Source organism: Oncorhynchus mykiss, chromosome 8 (genome assembly GCF_057628025.1).
Source record: "Oncorhynchus mykiss isolate SJ-2025 chromosome 8, ASM5762802v1, whole genome shotgun sequence".
In the NCBI taxonomy this organism is placed as follows: Eukaryota; Metazoa; Chordata; class Actinopteri; order Salmoniformes; family Salmonidae; genus Oncorhynchus; species Oncorhynchus mykiss.
Window position 1 is genome coordinate 54,511,197 of NC_143029.1, and position 21,174 is coordinate 54,532,370.

Sequence of the window (21,174 nt, forward strand, 5' to 3'; positions counted from 1 at the left end):
AAGCTTGAAATTGTAGTAAATAGCCTATTGCGTTCTCAGCCGGTGTTTTAGAATGTGTTCAGAATAATAGGTATTGGTTTAGTGTTTTTAAGACTGTGTTGCCGCCATAGGTCATTAATTAGCTGGAATTATATGGAGACGAGGGGGAACCAACTGGAAATGGGAACTGAATGGAAGCGCACTGTGTGGCCAGAGTGATTATTCTTTTAAGAGCGGGCCTTTGTCCAGTAATTAAATTACCTCAGAGTCGACCATTAGCTAAAGTGTCTGGCGCCCTCTGCTCCGATACAGTGGGTTTCTACCCAAAGCTTGTTCAACACCATGGACTACAACAAGGCTGTAACTCATGCTTTGTTGTTGATACTGAACACCATGCCCTTTTGGTTTGAGGCCTGTTTTTTAAGTTCGGCTCATGATGCTTTAGTGCTAGGGAGAGCTGATCTTGATTCAGTTGTTAGAGGGTGAGTAGTCTCCAATATTAGGACATGCCATGGGAATCGTCTCAGGCCTGTGGTAGGTAACTAGATTTAGATTCAGCCGGTGGACCATTTTTATTCAGAGCGGCGGGTGAGCCGAACATAATTTGAAAAATGTGCACACTGCAAATTGATCACAACTAAGCCCAAAAATAAATTGTGTTTTGAAAATAACAATCATTTCATGCTTTTGATTACATTGTGACACGATCACATACAGTGCCGTCAGAGAGTGTTCGCACCCCTTGGCTTTTGCCACATTTTTGTTGTGTTACAGCGTGATTAAAATGAGGTTGCCACTGGCCTACACACAATACCCATAATGTCAAAGTGTAATTATGTTTTTACAATTTTTCTCCAATTATACTGAACAAGAATATAAACGCAACATGTGAAGTGTTTGGTTTCAAGAGCTGAAATAGAAGATCCCAGAAATGTACCACACGCACAAATCTTATTTCTCTCATTTTGTGCACAAATTTGTTTTATATCCCTGTTATTGAGCATTTCTCCCGTGCCAAGATAATCCATCCCCCTGACTGGTGTGGCATATCAAGAAGCTGATTAAACAGCATGAGCATTACACAGGTGCAACTTGTGCTGGGCACAATAAAAAGCCACTAAAATGTGCGATTTTGTCACGAAACACAATGCCACAGATGTTTTGAGGGAGCGTGCAGTTGGCATGCTGACTGCAAGAATGCCCACCAGAGTTGTTGCCAGAGAATTTAATGTTAGTTTATTGTAGAGAAATTGTCTCCAATGTCGTTTTTAGAGAATTTGACAGTACGTCCAACCAGCCTCACAACCAAAGACCACGTGTAACCATGCCAGCCCAGGACATCCACATACGGCTTCTTCACCTGCGGGATCAGGAGACCAGCCACCCGGACGGACAGCTGATGAAACTGAAGAGTGTTTGTCTGTAATAAAGCCCTTTTGTTTGGAAAAACTAATTCTGGCTCCCCAATGGGTGGGCTTAAGCCCAGTCATGTAAAATCCATAGATTAGGGCCTAATGACTTAATTTCAATTGACTGATTTCCTTTTTATATGAACTGTAACTGTCAGTAAAATCATTGAAATGGTTGCTTTTTGTTTTTGTACAGTATAATTACAAATGAACAGTATCTTCAGTCAAATATTCAACCCCTTTGTTATGGTAAGCCTATATAAGTTTGGGAGTAAAAATGTGTCATAAGTTGCATGGACTCACGCAATAATAGTGATTTTTAACAACAAAAAATTGAATAACAACCTCTGTACCCCACACATACATATCCCTGAGTTGAGCAGTACATTTCAAACAGATTCAACCACAAAGAACAGAGTTTTTTTTCAATGCCTCACAAAGAAGGGCACCTATTGGTAAAAAATGTGACATTGACTATCCCTTTGAGCATGGTGGAGTTAATAATTACACTTTGAATGGTGTATCAATACTCCCAGTCACTACAAAGATAGGAAGGATGACTAACTTCACTGCCAGAGAGGAAGGAAACCACTCTGGGATTTCACCACGAGGTCAATGGTGACTTTACAACCGTTACAGAAAACTGAGGATGTATCAACCACATTGTAGTTACTCCATAAAACAAACAGAGTTGACAGAGCAAAAAGAAGGCAGCCTGTACAGTATTGTTTAAAAATACCCAAACATGCATCCTGTTTGCAATAATGCACTAAAGTAAAACTCCAAGAAATGAGCTTCATGACCTGAATACAAAGCATTATGTTTGGAGCAAATCCAACACATCACTGAGTACTACTCTTTTGTATTTTCAAGCATGGTGGTGGCTGCGTCATGTTATGGGTATGCTTGTCATCGGCAAGGACTTGGGAGTTTTTCAGGATACAAAAATTAACAGAATGGAGCTAAGCACAGGCAAAATCCTAGAGCGAAACCTGGTTCAGTCTGCTTTCCAACAGACACTGGGAGATGAATTGACTTTTCAGCAGGACAATAACCTTAAACACAAGGCCAAATATGCACTGGAGTTGCTTACCAAGACAACATTGAATGTTCCTCAGTCGCCTAGTTAAATTTTGACTTAAATCGTCTTGAAAATATATGGTAAGGCTTGAAAATGGCTGTCTAGCAAGGATCAACAACCAACTTCACAGCACTTAAATAATTGACAAATTATAATGTGCAAATATTGCACAATCCAGGTGTGCAAAGCTCTTACCCAGAAAGACAGCTGTAATTGCTACCCAAGGTGACTCTAACATGAATTGACTGGTGGGAATACTTATATATTTCTGCATTTTCAATAAAATTGCAAAAATGTCTAAACCATGTTTTCACGTTGTCATTATGGGGTATTGTGTACAGGTGGGTGAGAAAATCAAATACATTTTGAATTTAGGCTGTAACACACAATGTGGAATAAGTCAAGGGGTATGAATAGTTTCTGAAGGCACTGTCATTTTATTTTTCGGTTGGGGTTGAATTCCTGATAATTCCTGTGCTTTTACCCCTCCCCAAAAAATTATAAAATAAATTGACAACTTTGGAGGTCCCAAAAATGTCACACTGGATGGTTTTGGCCCGCGGGCTGCTTTTTGTTGACCCCTGTTCTAGGCCTAGAGCTCTGGGTTCAAATCCGCACACATAGCATCTCCGAGTGAGAGTGCTGATCTAGGATCAGCTACCCAACTGTCCATATAATCACATACATTTTGATACACAAGGCTAAACTGATCTTAGATCAGCACTCCTATTGTGGATACGGGCCCTGATTTATGAAATTGTAACGGTCCGATAACAGCTCTTTTATGGCTATGTGCTTTAGGTGGGGGGGTGTGTGTGTCACTTAGCTATTTTGGGTGTTACTCATGACCATGTTTATCGATGGTCATGATGACAGACGACCATAGACAGCCACCTGTCACAGCCCAGTATCGTGGCTAGCACCAGTTGTTAGCGCGGTTGGTTAGCGCTAGCTTTGATCAGTGGGATATAAGCAGATGCCTGGGAAGGGGGGGTGTATGTGGGAATGGCAGCGGGGGAAGCAGAGTGATCACAGATTACATCTTAATTTCCCCTCTACCAGGTGCCAGCGTGTCTACATGGATAGGCATGACCTGGGCTCGACTTGGCTCTGCGTTCCCACGAGTATTAGGTGCTGGAGTGTTTTTTTTGTGTTCCAGTACAGATCTGAGCCATTGTCACCACCAGTCAATCTGAGACTGATTTGACACAGAAGCCTATTTTTGTTTTAGTCACACAATTGTTTTTATAGTAGGTGCTGAAGTCCCTTTTTAAAGGGATAGTTTACCTAAATAGAAAGTGTATTTATATATATATATATATATATATATATATATATATATATATATATATATATACACACATATATATATACACACACACACAGTGCCTTGCGAAAGTATTCGGCCCCCTTGAACTTTGCAACCTTTTGCCACATTTCAGGCTTCAAACATAAACATATAAAACTGTATTTTTTTGTGAAGAATCAACAACAAGTGGGACACAATCATGAAGTGGAACAACATTTATTGGATATTTCAAACTTTTTTAACAAATCAAAAACTGAAAAATTGGGCGTGCAAAATTATTCAGCCCCTTTACTTTCAGTGCAGCAAACTCTCTCCAGAAGTTCAGTGAGGATCTCTGAATGATCCAATGTTGACCTAAATGACTAATGATGATAAATACAATCCACCTGTGTGTAATCAAGTCTCCGTATAAATGCACCTGCACTGTGATAGTCTCAGAGGTCCGTTAAAAGCGCAGAGAGCATCATGAAGAACAAGGAACACGCCAGGCAGGTCCGAGATACTGTTGTGAAGAAGTTTAAAGCCGGATTTGGATACAAAAAGATTTCCCAAGCTTTAAACATCCCAAGGAGCACTGTGCAAGCAATAATATTGAAATGGAAGGAGTATCAGACCACTGCAAATCTACCAAGACCTGGCCGTCCCTCTAAACTTTCAGCTCATACAAGGAGAAGACTGATCAGAGATGCAGCCAAGAGGCCCATGATCACTCTGGATGAACTGCAGAGATCTACAGCTGAGGTGGGAGACTCTGTCCATAGGACAACAATCAGTCGTATATTGCACAAATCTGGCCTTTATGGAAGAGTGGCAAGAAGAAAGCCATTTCTTAAAGATATCCATAAAAAGTGTTGTTTAAAGTTTGCCACAAGCCACCTGGGAGACACTCCAAACATGTGGAAGAAGGTGCTCTGGTCAGATGAAACCAAAATTGAACTTTTTGGCAACAATGCAAAGCGTTATGTTTGGCATAAAAGCAACACAGCTGAACACACCATCCCCACTGTCAAACATGGTGGTGGCAGCATCATGGTTTGGGCCTGCTTTTCTTCAGCAGGGACAGGGAAGATGGTTAAAATTGATGGGAAGATGGATGGAGCCAAATACAGGACCATTCTGGAAGAAAACCTGATGGAGTCTGCAAAAGACCTGAGACTGGGACGGAGATTTGTCTTCCAACAAGACAATGATCCAAAACATAAAGCAAAATCTACAATGGAATGGTTCAAAAATAAACATATCCAGGTGTTAGAATGGCCAAGTCAAAGTCCAGACCTGAATCCAATCGAGAATCTGTGGAAAGAACTGAAAACTGCTGTTCACAAATGCTCTCCATCCAACCTCACTGAGCTCGAGCTGTTTTGCAAGGAGGAATGGGAAAAAATGTCAGTCTCTCGATGTGCAAAACTGATAGACATACCCCAAGCGACTTACAGCTGTAATCGCAGCAAAAGGTGGCGCTACAAAGTTTTAACTTAAGGGGGCTGAATAATTTTGCACGCCCAATTTTTCAGTTTTTGATTTGTTAAAAAAGTTTGAAATATCCAATAAATGTCGTTCCACTTCATGATTGTGTCCCACTTGTTGTTGATTCTTCACAAAAAAATACAGTTTTATATCTTTATGTTTGAAGCCTGAAATGTGGCAAAAGGTCGCAAAGTTCAAGGGGGCCGAATACTTTCGCAAGGCACTGTGTATATATATATATATATATTTTGCTACTGGTCATTTCCTTGTGAAATGACCCATGGGCACCAACGTGACGTTTTATAGGAGCATATACAATTGGGTGTTAAATGAAATCGAAGAGTCTACATTTTTTTTAAGTAAAAAAATAGTCTATAATATGGGGGACTAACCCTTTAACTCCTCTTCTTCTGGGCAGAGCGGGCCATCGCCAGGCACGAAGTGCACGAGATCGAGGAGAGGCACACGCAGGAAGGCCTGCGGGAGCGGGAGGCCCCCTCGGCGGCCGGCAGTGAGGACGTGGTGGTCATCTACAACCGCGTGCCCAAGACGGCCAGCACCTCCTTCACCAACATCGCCTACGACCTGTGTGGCAAGAACCGTTACCACGTGCTGCACATCAACACCACCAAGAACAACCCGGTCATGTCCATGCAGGACCAGGTGAGCGAGTGAGGTCAGAAGGGTCAAGGGTTTAACGTCCCTCTATATGTAGCTGATTGGAGGAAAATATTACATAGTGGATGCTGATGGAGGGAGAGCTCAGAGGAGTAGCTCTTTGTAATGGCTGGAATGGAATGAATATAAAGGCTCCACACACATGGTTTCTTCCATGATCCATTCCAACCGTTGCAATGAGGCCATACGCCGATTTTTTTCTATTTAAAGTGACACCAGCTGCCACTCGTCGCCCACTGTTTACATGCTGCCAGAATTTGAATGTAGCAATGCTTTGACCTCTGTGGAAGAGTGAGAGAGAGAGCTATAGAGTGACTCTATACCTCTCTCACTCTTCCAGAGATCAAAACATTGCTACATTATAATTCTGGCAGCATGTAAACAGTGGGCGACGAGTGGCAGCTGGTGTCACTTTAAAAAATCGGCAAGAGTGAATGCGAGGGGAGAGTGGAAGCGAGGGAGGGAGAGATTGAGGAGGGGGATAGGCACATAGGCACATGTCATGTATTAATTGCCGTTGTCCACCTGCTCAGGTGCGGTTTGTGAAGAACGTGACAGAGTGGGGGGAGATGAAGCCGGCGTTCTACCACGGCCACGTCTCCTTCTTGGACTTCACAAAGTGAGAACCCCTCACACTACAGCACACATCCTACCAGATAGACTTTTGATGCAGTCTCCCCCTTGTGGCCTTATAGAATACCACATCACTATTGCGCAACATTCAGACCGTCACAGATAAGAGTTGGGTTCTATCGAAGGGATGCGGCTTTAAATCATACGAAAAGGGCTGTCGTAATGGCAAATTGAAGGCAACACTGTCCTATTGAACAGGGCCTAGATTTTGCAACTTGTGACGTGTTCATAGGTCATTTTAGACATGCAATTTCTAGCATCTCTATGCTCGACGGAAGTCCTTATACATGACAACACCATCTCTTATTGAACAGGCCCGCGATATTAAGACATTGTCTGTTCATAGGTCATCTTAGACAATATATGTGTAATATTCGGGTCGGACATCACGATACAATTGTATTCTAACACGAGCTCTCTGTTTTGACGCAGGTTTGGAGTAAAGAAGAAGCCCGTCTACATCAATGTGATCCGCGACCCCATCGAGCGCCTGGTGTCCTACTACTACTTCCTGCGTTTTGGGGACGACTACCGGCCCGGCCTGCGGCGCCGGAAACAGGGGGATAAGAAGGTCAGTCCCACAGTACATCTTTGCGTGCGCGGGAGAACAGCGGAATATCTACTGCCATTGTTTTTTTGCCCCCCTGCCTACTGCTCGATGCACCTCCCCTCCACTTCGTCCACAAAACAAAAACGATAACAAAGGTGCTGGGGCGGACAGTAGGACTGTTTCCGCCTAATGCGGATTCCGTCTTTAAGGTTCCACTTAGAATTATTTTATTTATTAGCAGTAATATATACAATGTATTTGAACTGTAAAACACGCTTCCATAGGTAATGGTACATTACATTTTTCGTTGATGTGATTCAGACCTTTGATGAGTGCGTGTCGGCGGGTGGCTCCGACTGCGCCCCGGAAAAGCTGTGGCTGCAGATCCCCTTTTTCTGTGGTCACTACTCCGAATGCTGGTATGTACCCCTCCTTACGTGACATCCATACCCTGCATTCTTAACCTATAACACATTTCTTTAATGGGCTGGGATATGGACAGTTGAACCCCTTTAACCTCCATTATACCTGCCAGGGTGGCCTAGTGGTTAGAGTGTTGGACTAGTAACCGGAAGGTTGCAAGTTCAAACCCCCGAGCTGACATGGTACAAATGTGTCATTCTGCCCCTGAACAGGCAGTTAACCCACTGTTCCTAGGCCGTCATTGAAAATAAGAATTTGTTCTTAACTGACTTGCCTAGTTAAGTAAAGGTAAAATAAATAAATACATACTATTGCACGCTTTTCCTCTCTTGTGATCTGTATCATTTACCCCCCTCTCTTTCTGCCCCATGTCGAGAATGCGAGACTAGCCCATTTGCTTGATTGTAAACGCAGTTTATTGATGTTTTGTATTTGTTTTCCCATACTCGTGCTGTGTACTGCAATTCAGCTCGGAGCTGCCAATGTATCCAACGTGAAATCATCCTATACGTAAATCTGAACATCTCAGGTACAGCCGGTGCTAAAAAGGGCTGTCTAAATACATTTTATAGACAGTCAATCAATCTTTCCCCCCCCATAGGAACGTGGGCAGCCACTGGGCCTTGGAGCAGGCCAAGTATAACCTGGTCAATGAGTACCTGCTGGTGGGGGTTACTGAGGAGCTGGAGGACTTTGTGATGATGCTTGAGGCGGCGCTGCCGCGCTTCTTCAGGGGCGCCACCGAGCTCTACAAAACGGGTACGCTACCAATGCCTACTTCCTACTGAGAGGACGTTTTAGAATAGGACTTTATTCAGGACTAATAATCGCAAAAGTGAGATTGATTTAAGACTATTTCCAGCTTTTAAAAAAAAATGTTGACGTACCTGCTTTTGAAGCACGTACAGTAGATGTACCTTTTTGTCACAGGAGAGGTGATTTTAAGTGTATAAACAAAACCACATTTTCACTTGTTGCTGCTCTGTGAGAGACCAATTCTCACTTTTTTCACAGCTCTAACAGCTCATTATATTAGACAATTTCTACATACCATCTTTAACTAAAAACGATATGCCCCTTACCCAACAGGGAAGAAATCCCACCTGAGGAAGACAAGTGAAAAGAAGCCGCCCACCAAGGAATCCAGCGCCAAGCTGCAGCAGTCCGCCATCTGGAAGATGGAAAACGAGTTCTACGAGTTTGCCCTGGAGCAGTTCCAGTTTGTCCGGGCTCACGCCGTCCGGGAGAAGGACGGGGAACTCTACCTGCTGGCTCAGAACTTCTTCTACGAGAAGATCTACCCCAAAAACTAACTAGTGCACATGAAAGATGGACCATTCCTCGAGGCTTCATGCCGTAGTCACACACACTGGGGAGAGGACAGAGGAGAGGAGGAAAACCTAAGATCATCAGTGGATCTGTGGAACTGTCTGTGTTAGACGTTGTTAGCAGTTTCTGAATGTCGCCCGCTTCACTGACTCCTCCGCCTCCATAGTAGCCGACAGAACCAGGAAGCTGCCTCTTCCTGGTGCGAGAGTGCCAATAGGGCATGTTCCCACCAGCATCTAAGTTCCAGGACTACCTTTCTCCTTCCAGGTGAAAGTTCACAGGAGTGATTTGCTTGACAGACACATGGCAGGAGATGAGTCTACTTGGCAGCTGGCCATGTCCGTTTACTTCTGGTCACATGATTTGTATTTTCCGTCCAGAGGGCAGGTTTTTATTGGCTTGTTCTGTTTGTTTGCATTTTATTTGTATTTTCATTCTACTTTACTGTCATCGTCTATGGGAACATTGTCGTCCCACTTTGTACGTGTTCAAATGATGTAACCGTCTAAAATTAAAAGTCGACTACAATGTTATCTTGGAGTTTATCTATATGAATTGAAGACGTTTTTACAAAATCAAAATTCTGTGGCCTCCATAGACTTGGGTGACTGATACACCCTGTTCACGACTGTGGTACTACTATTCAGTGTTTTATACTGTACTTATTTACTTGTTTTCAGACTCTTTGACCCAGTTGGATTATTGCTAGGTGGAATGTGAAGTGTTTACACATGATGTAATTAAACTATGGAAGAAGACAATTCAGCTGCTGTACATATTACTAATTTCAATACATCTAGCTCAAACGGTTATTTTATTTTAAGAGGACTTCAGATTTGGTTAATGAGCGAGCCATTTGTACATTTTTCTCTCAGCTTTTGTTATTTTCTCTAGATTGGCAAGAGACCATTTCATTTGAGTGCTTTTATTGTCAATATATCATATGTTTTCTATCATTGGGCCACTATTGAACCCAAAGTGCCCCCAAATCCATTGTTTTGCTGCTGTAAACTCATTGACTTGTTGCATTTCTCCAAACAAAGGGTGACATTGACTATTTTTTATTTTATGACAGATTTTTTTTATTTTTAATCACAGATTATTTTCATTTTTTATTTTATATTCCCCTTAGGATCATAGATTGCAATCCATTGTCATTTATGTTTCTATGGTTATCATGTAAGACTAACTTTACCTAACCCATGCGTACACTGCTAACTGCTGGTGCTGCTAATGCCAGTTCCTGTTCTTCTATTGATGGCCTACTAATAAAGACACTGATCAGATCATCTCTGTAACTCAGCCCAGCCACAGTGACTGCAGTGCCGGAGCACTAGAACAGCCGTTAATTAATCAAGCCTTAGCCCAGACTTTGAGACAGCAGAAGTACAAAAAATAAAAGTTTTTTTTTTTCCCACAGTGGATTATAAAAGAGAGATTGAATCTCCTGAGGTAAATTGTGATGTTGGGATGGTAGGCAGGCAGTACAAAACTAAACATAGCTTGTGTTCTCACGTTATTAAAGGGGCACTTCACCATGTGACATCATCAGGAGTCATTCTCTGTCATCTTTTTGTAGAAACATGCTGATTTCACAGACACTGGTGTGGTGAATAAGAACTCTGGATAAAAGCATCAGCTAAATGGCATACAGTTGAAGTCGGAAGTTTACATACACTTAGGTTGGAGTCATTAAAATGTGTTTTTCAACCACTCCACAAATTTCTTGTTAACAAACTATAGTTTTGGCAAGTTGGTTAGGACATCTACTTTGTGCATGACACAAGTAATTCTCCAACAATTGTTTACAGATTATTTCACTTATAATTCACTGTATCACAATTCCAGTGGATCAGAAGTTTACATACGCTAAGTTGACTGTGCTTTTAAACAGCTTGGAAAATTTCTGAAAATTATGTCATGGCTTTAGAAGCTTCTAATAGGCTAATTGACATCATCTGAGGCAATTGGAGGTGTACCTGTGGATTTATTTCAAGGCCTACCTTCAAACTCAGTGCCTCTTTGCTTGACATCATTTGAAAATCAAAAGAAATCAGCCAAGGCCTTAGAAAAGAAATTGTAGACCTCCACAAGTCTGGTTCATCCTTGGGAGAAATTTCCAAACGTCTGAAGCTACCAAATTCATCTGTACAAACAGTAGTACGCAAGTATAAACACCAGTACGCAAGTATAAACACCATGGGACAACGCAGCCGTCATATCGCTCAGGAAGGAGACGCATTCTGTCTCCTAGAGATGAACATACTTTGGTGCGAAAAGTGCAAATCAATCCCAGAACAACAGCAAAGGACCTTGTGAAGATGCTTGAGTAAACCGGTACAAAAGTATCTAAATCCACAGTAAAACGAGTCCTATATCGACATAACCTGAAAGGCCCCTCAGCAAGGAAGAAGCCACTGCTCCAAAACCGTCATAAAAAAGCCAGATTATGGTTTGCAACTGCACATGGGGACAAAGATCATACTTTTTTGGAGAAATGTCCTCTGGTCTGATGAAACAGAAATGTAACTGTTTGCCCATAATGACCATTGTTACGTTTGGAGGAAAAAGGGGGAGGCTTGTAAGCCGAAGAACACCATCCCAACAATGAAGCACGGGGGTGGCGGCATCATGTTGTGGGGTACTTTGCTGCAGGAGGGACTGGTGCACTTCACAAAATAGATGGCATCATGAGGTAGGAAAATGATGTGGATATATTGAAGCAACATCTTAAGACATCAGTCTGGAAGTTTAAAGCTTGGTTGCAAATGGGTCTTCCAAATGGACAATGACCCCAAGCATTCTTCCAAAGTTGTGGCAAAATGGCTTAAGGGCAACAAAGTCGAGGTATTGGAGTGGGCATCAAAAAAGCCCTGACCTCAATCCTATAGAAAATGTGTGGGCAGAACTGAAAAAGCATGTGCGAGCAAGGAGTCCTACCAACCTGACTCAGTTACACCAGCTCTGTCAGGAGGAATGGGCCAAAATTCACCCAACTTATTGTGGCAAGCTTGTGGAAGGATGACCAAAACGTTTGACCCAAGTTAAACAATTTAACGGCAATGCTACGAAATACTAATTGAGTGTATGTAAACTTCTGACCCACTGGGAATTTGATGAAAGAAATAAAAGCTGAAATAAATAATTCTCTACTATTATTCTGACATTTCAGTCTTAAAATAAAGTGGTGATCCTAACTGACCTAAGACAGGGAATTTTGAAAAGTCAAGTCAGGAATTGTGTAAAACTGAGTTTAAATGTATTTGGCTAAGGTGTATGTAATCTTCCGACTTCAACTGTATATACTGTATAATGAATGTGAGGTTCAAGTGGTGAAGTGCCCCTTTAAGGTCTATGTTATACAGAGGCTACTCCTCTAGTTTTGGTCACTCAGCCTATTTTCCCTTCCTCCCTAACCAACCCAAATCACTGCAAAGACAGGTTCTCTCTCTCTGTGTAGTACCTGTTGGATTGTTAACCTCACCATGTTTTTGTTATCATTTTGTCATTCCCATGTTCTTGTTGTCGTCTAAAAAAAAAATGAATTGCCCATTACTGCATGCTTTTTATGTAATTATTTGTTAGTACATTGATCGACACTGAAATTGTTGGCTGCTGTTCTCTCTGTACTATAGAGGGAGCTCATTGGCTAATTTGTGTCTTCACCCGCCTGGAGTGGAGACATCTATGGGTGACATTATCCAGTCCGTGGTGATGTGTGTGTGTGTGTGTGTGTGTGTGTGTGTGTGTCATGGAGCAGCCAATTAAAAGACATGGATCAGGCTAGGTGAAACCTCTTCCTGAAAAAGCAGATTGAGACCAAATGACATGAGGGGTTTCCAAACTGAGGAAAAGAATGGCAACAAGTACACATCAACTTCTCTGTTCGAAGAAAAGGGTAAGTCACAGTCCCAGGGCTGCCTGGTGCACACTGTTGAATCGGTGTCTCACCAAGCTTTACCCAGCCAGGCCTAGGGAATCTCATGCTCGTCATCAGTTACTGAACCAATCTCCTATTAATCCTGTCATTAGATAGCTAGCCTACAACAACGTCCTGGACTTGTCACTGTGACCCTATAAAAAGGGTTTCCCTGGCCCTCTGTCCAAGCCCTCCCAGACTGATCTGAGACCTACTTCATGAGATTGGATCTCTTAATCTGTAAAATGACCAAACTGATCCAGGACCTGTAATGAAGGCTATATAGTGTAACAACTTTCTTATGCACTGGTGACGGTACAGAAGCAGGAAACCAAAAGTGTTGGGGAAGCTACTCTTAAAATATAGTTTACCGAGCTACCAATTACATTACACTGGAAGAAGTTAAGCTACACTAACTGCTACCCTTAATATATATATAGTTTACGTAAATAAAGTTACTTTGAAAGAGTAGTTCACTACATCCAAACTACTTTGTGAAAAATGAAATCTGAAATCTCACAGACTACAAATTGCAAGACAGATCACTCTGGGGTCAAATGTTAACAGTGAATTTAGCCTGTTAAACACAAAAACAATGTTTCAAGTGAGAATTACGGAGGTGTGAAGCCGGAAATAAATCATTATTGCCTACTTCACCCATATTTTATTTTACTTTTGCAAAAAAAGTTGCCTAATGTGTAGTTCCAGTAGTTAGCTACACCGCTACATGGCAAAACAAGTAATTAACTACTGAAAACACTACCAAGATTTGATGTAGTTAAATTACTCAAAATATATGTAAACTCAGCAAGAAAATAAACATCCCCTCACTATCAACTGTGTTTATTTTCACCAAACTTAACGTGTAATTATTTGTATTAACATAAGATTCAACAACTGAGACATGAACTGAACAAGTTCCACAGACATGTGACTAACAGAAATTGAATAATATGTCCCTGAACAAAGGGGGGATCAAAATCAAAAGTAACAGTCGGTATCTGGTGTGGCCACCAGCTGCATTAAGTACTGCAGTGCATCTCCTCCTCATGGACTGCACCAGATTTGCCAGTTCTTGCTGGGAGATGTTACCCCACTCTCCCTACAAAGCACCTGCAAGTTCCCAGACATTTCTGGGGGGAAATGCCCTCACCCGCCGATCCAACGTGCTCAATGGGATTGAGATGCGGGCTCTTCGCTGACCATGGCAGAACACTGACATTCCTGCCTTGCAGAAAATTACACACAGAACGAGCAGTATAGCTGGTGGCATTGTCATGCTGGAGGGTCATGTCAGGATGAGCCTGCAGGAAGGGTACCATATGAGGGAGGAGGATGTCTTCCCTGTAAAGCACAGCGTTGAGTTTGCCTGCATTGATAACAAACTCAGTCCGATGATGCTGTGACACACCGCCCCAGACCATGACGGACCTTCCACCTCCAAATCGATCCCACTCTAGAGTACAGGCCTCGGTGTAATGCTCATTCCTTCGAAGATAAACGTGAATCCGACCATCACCCCTGGTGAGACAAAACCACGACTCGTTAGTGAAGAGCACATTTTGCCAGTCCTGTCTGGTCCAACGACGGTGGGTCTGGTGAGGACTTGCCTTACAACAGGTCTACAAGCCCTCAGTCCAGCCTCTCTCAGCCTATTGCGGACAGTCTGAGCACTGATGGAGGGACTGTGCGTTCCTGGTGTAACTCAGGCAGTTGTTGTTGCCATCCTCTACCTGTCCCACAAGTGTGATGTTCGGATGTACCGATCCTGTGCAGGTGTTGTTACACGTGGTCTGCCACTGCGAGGAGGATCAGCTGTCCATCCTGCCTCCCTGTAACACTGTCTTAGGCGTCTCACAGTACAGCCATTGCAATGTATTGCCCTGGCCACATCTGCAGTCCTCATGCCTCCTTGCAGCATGCCTAAGTCACATTCACGCAGATGAGCAGGGACCCTGGGCATCTTTCTTGTGGTGTTTTTCAGAGTCCGTAGAAAGGCCTCTTTAGTGTCCTAAGTTTTCATAACTGTTACCTTAATTGCCTACCGTCTGTAAGCTGTTAGTGTCTTAACGACCATTCCACAGCTGCATGTTAATTAATTGTTTATGGTTCATTGAACAAGCATGGGAAACAGTGTTTAAACTCTTTACAATGAAGATCTGTGAAGTTATTTGAATTTTTAGGAATTATCTTTGAAAGACAGGGTCCTGAAAAAGGGACGTTTCTTTTTTTGCTGAGTTTAGTTACTACCCAACACTTGAAACCAACCTATTACCACACCAAACCAATTAACTACTGTAGTATTGTTGGATTGAAGAAGCTTAGGGCTGTGTTCAGAAAAGTTTATTTTGGGTAATGGGCACACACTATGGAACACTCTCCCACATTCCATTGACGTCTATGCATGACGTCTCACCTAAGTGATAGGTAGAGTTCAGCACAGCCTTATATAATACACTGGGGCCAGACCAACATCCCAGTGTCTCACAGGTTGTGACGGATATTATTGAACAGGGCGCACATGTCCAGAACTTAACACACAGACATCTATTGTATAATGGACATGACTTGATTCTTTATCTTGTTGGGGCCATATCTGTGGAAGGCCTGCCTGCACATGGACAGCGTGGTGCCATTGGTATCAAGTGCAGTCAGTTGACAGCTATTTTAGATTGGCGGCAGCAACTGGACAGATTTGGTTACAATCATGATAGTTATTCTCTGCCACTACTACTACTGTACTATTACAATGTATTACGCCAGTGATTCCCAAACTGCATGGGATCGGGGTGGGGTGGGGGGGGGGGTGGGTGGGGGGGGGGGGGGGGGGGTCTCCACCCCCACAAAAAAATTGATATCAATTTTTTAAAGGAACTCATTCCGGCTTTATACTTACTCGTAAAAGCTGTAATAGTAGAATGCATAAGGTGCCATTTCGAAATTGGGTAGAGCATCATCAGTTAATCTTGTCATGTTGGTTACCTGTCAGAAATATTCAGATCAGCTAACGCTTTCATGTAGTTTTTTTTTAGCCCATAGATATTGTTGTCATTTTTTTGTCACTCAAATATCACATGAATACACATTAGACATGGCAAAATGTATAGGATTGCAAGAACATTTTATTTAAAACTGCTACATTTTCTTTGGGCCCCATGACAAAATGTGTAGAATTGCAGGAAATAAACTTTAAACCTGCAAAATGATCTCCACCAACAAGAGGGGTGTGAACAGCTTGTATCACGAACAGTGCTTGTGCCAATAGAAATAGGGGGGCCCTGAGTTAAAAAGTTTGTGAACCCCTGTAGGCTATCACTACACTACTGCCGCTTTTTATATTTGGTATCCTATAATAAATTAGGAAGATGATGTCATTGAAGTTTCCTTCACTATTTTCAGCTACTATACATAGTATAACCTCCTGCTCATAATCTTAATCGTTTTAACCTAGTGCTAGAATTGTCAAACTATTCCGTAAAAAAATTGCGGGGTTCGTCTGTATGTGAAATGTATGATCACGTGAGAGAGTGTGACTATAATCTGGCCGCGAGAGTGGGCTATGGGTTGAGTGAGTGCATAGCTCCTATGGGCGGACGCTGATGTATTTCCACACAAACCACCGCTGCTCTCTCCCAAAGCAGTGGGACAGATTTATGGTGCTGCTTCACTTATGTGGACTATAGAACAACTTTTCGTGCCTTGGCCTAAGCGAAAAAAGACACAAGGATTCAAAGAAAGGCATGGAAAGTCAAGTATTTCCAAGATGACGGATGGTTTGGTCACCGAATAAGTTATTTTTGTCGCACGAGAGGGAAACTCAAAACAAGGCTGTTTTTGGAGTTCCACCTCCCCTCTCTCCGTAGAGTTTGATTCAAAAGTCGAAAGCCAAGATGGCCGCCGATTCCGTGCAGGTAGGAAAAGTTGACAACTGTTACAATAAAGGCGTAAAGTTGTAATGCGCGGTTTCCAATTTAGTAGACTAACTTTATTCTATCGAACATTCGCAGTAGGTTCAAATCTTGAGTTTGATACATTTCTGAGGGATTTATCCACCCTTTCCCGAAGGACTGGGAATTATGGATTGAGGCCTGGAAAACAATTAGAAGGGGAAAAAAAATCCAGTTTTGCATTATTGTGCACTTGAACACGCAACATCTGAACTACTGAATTCATCTGCTGTAGATTATTGAAATGTCCTAAAATAAATTTTAAATATATTATGATAGTAAAATGTTTGTTTTTTTACATTTTGGTAAACAAAATTGTTTAGAACGAATTGGGAGAACATTTTCCATTTCATATCCCATTTTAAACCGAGACGGTAAAAGTAATGTTCCATTTTAAACTCTTTTGTAAACAGTGACACTTGAGTCAATTGGGCGCGTGGTAAAGCTCAAAGGTGTCTATTAAAAGAAACATGTTTTACTTGGTTGGAGCCTAGATTTAACGTCGTTGAAAATAATGTTTCAAGTATAGGCATGCAAATCCTCAATGTTAGCTAATCATTCCCTTAAACATGCTTGAATTTGTAGCTAATCATACAATGCAACAGTTAGAAACCTCACAGGTGGCTGACTGAAAATCATTTATGTTTCATGTTTCAATCTATTTTTCGCCTCTGAACTGTAACAAATTAGTCAGAAGAAAGGTTGTGGTCACCACTGCTGTCACTGGGGTGACGTCACCTGTCATCTGCCAATTTGTATCGAAAAAAATGTATACTTGTCCATCAAACAACAATGTAGCCTTGAACAATAATGATGTTATCTGACCATGCAATTTAGTAGCTTTGTATGGTACCAAACATAACTTAACTCTCTCCTAAACATTTACATTTGAGGACATTAACCTGTGAAAATGTTGTCTTTGTTTGCGGTTTCTATAATTAGATTGAAGCTGGTACACTGTTTGGAACCTTATTTGTACCCGCCCAGCAGCACCCATGAATGCAGACTAATCTTTGCAGACATGATTTCACAAGACTCGTATTCTTAAATGGGTGACGGCTGAGATTGTTTGGACAGTGAGTGGAAGGCTCTTGGGTTTCTCAAGTTAATTATGCTGCTATCGGCCACTAAACAAAATAGTCTATTCGGAAAGGTATTCAGACCCCTTGACTTTTTCCACATTTTGTCGTTACAGCCTTATTCAAAAAAAAAATATATATAATGAAAAATATATAATAATCAATCTACACAAAATACCCCATAATGACAAAGCAATTTATTTTATATAAATATTCCTTTATTTACATAAATATTCAGATGCTTTGCTATAATACTCTAAATTGAGCTCAGGTCCATCCTGTTTCCTTTGATCATCCTTGAAATGTTTCTACAACTTGATTGGAGTCCACCTGTGAACCACCTGTAAATTCAATTGATTGGGCATGATTTGGAAGGCACACCTGTCTATATAGGGTCCCATAGTTGACAGTGCATGTCAGAGCAGAAACCAATCCATGAAGTCAAAGGAATTGTCCATAGAGCTCTGGGACAGGATTGTGTCGAGGCACAGATCTGGGGAGGGGTACCCCCCAAAAAATTGCAGCGTTGAATCTGTCATGAATAAAACATGTTCAACATCACCCTTGGTTTGGAGAAATGCAACAAGTTAATGAGTTACAGCAGCAAAACAATGGATTTGGGGGCACTTTGGGTTCAATAGTGGCCCAATGATAGCAAACATATGACATTGACAATAAAAGCACTCAAATGAAATGGTCTCTCGCCAATCCAGAGAAAATAACAAAAGCTGAGAGAAAAATGTACAAATGGCTCATTAACACTCTACCAAAAGGCACCTAAAGGACTCTCAGACCATGAGAAACAATATTCTCTGGTCTGATGAAACCAAGATTGAACTCTGGCCTGAATGCCAAGTATCACGTTTGGAGGAAACCTGGCGCCATCCCTACGGTGAAGCATGGTGGCAGCATCGTGCTGTGGGGATGTTTTTCAGCGGCAGGTACTGGGAGACTAGTCGAAGGCGAAGATGAACGGAACAATGTACAGAGAGATCCTTGATGAAAACCTGCTCCAGAGCGCTCAGGACCTCAGACTGGGGCGAAGATTCACCTTCCAACAGGACAACAACCCTAAGCACACAGCCAAGACAAAACAGGAGTGGCTTCGGGACAAGTCCTTGAGTGGCCCGGCCAGAGCCCGGACTTGAACCCAATCGAAGAGACCTGAAAATAGCTGTGCTGCAATGCTCCCAATCCAACCTGACAGAGCTTGAGGATCTATGGGAGAAATATTCCCAAATACAGGTGTGCCAAGCTTGTAGCGTCATAGCCTCGAATCTTCTTGGATGTAATCACTGCCAAAGGTTCTTCAATAAAGTACTGAGTAAAGGGTCTGAATACTTATGTAAATGTGATATTTCATTTATTTTTTATACATTTGCAAAAATTTCAAAAACAGTTTTTGCTTTGTCATTATGGGTTATTGTATGATGAGGGTGAACCCCCCCCCCCCCATTGAATCAATTTTAGAATAAGGCTGTAACGTAACAAAATGTGGAAAAAGTCAAGGGGTCTGAATACTTTCCGAATGCACTGTAACTAGTGCATGTGTAGGAGTGACGAAGTTGTGTTATTGCCAATAAACTATGGCCCACAACCTCTTGCTCATCAGTAGTTTGTGTCTTGTCGTAATCCTGCCAAGAGAGACAGGCAAACCATGCACTGTTCCCAGGTATCACTGCAGAATTTGGCTTGTGATGTAAAAGCAACACATCCAGTTAGACATGTACCGGAACCTTGATGACAAGTACCTATTTTTTAAACCTCCTGCTTTGGGCTTAATGTGTCAGTGTGTAGTTCATATGTACAGTGCCTTGCGAAAGTATTCGGCCCCCTTGAACTTTGCGACCTTTTGCCACATTTCAGGCTTCAAACATATAGATATAAAACTGTATTTTTTTGTGAAGAATCAACAACAAGTGGGACACAATCATGAAGTGGAACAACATTTATTGGATATTTCAAACTTTTTTAACAAATCAAAAACTGAAAAATTGGGCGTGCAAAATTATTCAGCCCCTTCACTTTCAGTGCAGCAAACTCTCTCCAGAAGTTCAGTGAGGATCTCTGAATGATCCAATGTTGACCTAAATGACTAATGATGATAAATACAATCCACCTGTGTGTAATCAAGTCTCCGTATAAATGCACCTGCACTGTGATAGTCTCAGAGGTCCGTTAAAAGCGCAGAGAGCATCATGAAGAACAAGGAACACACCAGGCAGGTCCGAGATACTGTTGTGAAGAAGTTTAAAGCCGGATTTGGATACAAAAAGATTTCCCAAGCTTTAAACATCCCAAGGAGCACTGTGCAAGCGATAATATTGAAATGGAAGGAGTATCAGACCACTGCAAATCTACCAAGACCTGGCCGTCCCTCTAAACTTTCAGCTCATACAAGGAGAAGACTGATCAGAGATGCAGCCAAGAGGCCCATGATCACTCTGGATGAACTGCAGAGATCTACAGCTGAGGTGGGAGACTCTGTCCATAGGACAACAATCAGTCGTATATTGCACAAATCTGGCCTTTATGGAAGAGTGGCAAGAAGAAAGCCATTTCTTAAAGATATCCATAAAAAGTGTCATTTAAAGTTTGCCACAAGCCACCTGGGAGACACACCAAACATGTGGAAGAAGGTGCTCTGGTCAGATGAAACCAAAATTGAACTTTTTGGCAACAATGCAAAACGTTATGTTTGGCGTAAAAGCAACACAGCTCATCACCCTGAACACACCATCCCCACTGTCAAACATGGTGGTGGCAGCATCATGGTTTGGGCTTACTTTTCTTCAGCAGGGACAGGGAAGATGGTTAAAATTGATGGGAAGATGGATGGAGCCAAATACAGGACCATTCTGGAAGAAAACCTGATGGAGTCTGCAAAAGACCTGAGACTGGGACGGAGATTTGTCTTCCAACAAGACAATGATCCAAAACATAAAGCAAAATCTACAATGGAATGGTTCAAAAATAAACATATCCAGGTGTTAGTATGGCCAAGTCAAAGTCCAGACCTGAATCCAATCGAGAATCTGTGGAAAGAACTGAAAACTGCTGTTCACAAATGCTCTCCATCCAACCTCACTGAGCTCGAGCTGTTTTGCAAGGAGGAATGGGAAAAAAATGTCAGTCTCTCGATGTGCAAAACTGATAGAGACATACCCCAAGCGACTTACAGCTGTAATCGCAGCAAAAGGTGGCGCTACAAAGTATTAACTTAAGGGGGCTGAATAATTTTGCACGCCCAATTTTTCCGTTTTTGATTTGTTAAAAAAGTTTGAAATATCCAATAAATGTCGTTCCACTTCATGATTGTGTCCCACTTGTTGTTCATTCTTCACAAAAAATACAGTTTTATATCTTTATGT

At 42.0% G+C, this 21,174-nt stretch overlaps 2 protein-coding genes across 2 annotated transcripts in view; both read left to right on the plus strand.

Annotated features, from left to right (window-relative positions):
* Nucleotides 1-10,406, plus strand: part of LOC110530088 (heparan sulfate 2-O-sulfotransferase 1) — a 32,373-nt gene extending 21,967 nt beyond the window's left edge. Inside the window, exons 2-7 of the mRNA XM_021612889.3 lie at nt 5,664-5,908; nt 6,457-6,542; nt 6,989-7,127; nt 7,428-7,525; nt 8,131-8,288; nt 8,619-10,406. Of these exons, the coding sequence (XP_021468564.2) occupies nt 5,664-5,908; nt 6,457-6,542; nt 6,989-7,127; nt 7,428-7,525; nt 8,131-8,288; nt 8,619-8,842 (950 nt within the window). The 3' untranslated portion in view covers nt 8,843-10,406. The remainder of the gene's footprint in view (nt 1-5,663; nt 5,909-6,456; nt 6,543-6,988; nt 7,128-7,427; nt 7,526-8,130; nt 8,289-8,618) is intronic.
* Nucleotides 10,407-16,298: 5,892 nt separating this feature from the next.
* LOC110530089 (serine/threonine-protein kinase N2) overlaps nt 16,299-21,174 on the plus strand; it is a 47,331-nt gene continuing 42,455 nt past the window's right edge. Inside the window, exon 1 of the mRNA XM_021612891.3 lies at nt 16,299-16,688. Within this exon, the coding sequence (XP_021468566.1) occupies nt 16,668-16,688 (21 nt within the window). The 5' untranslated portion in view covers nt 16,299-16,667. The remainder of the gene's footprint in view (nt 16,689-21,174) is intronic.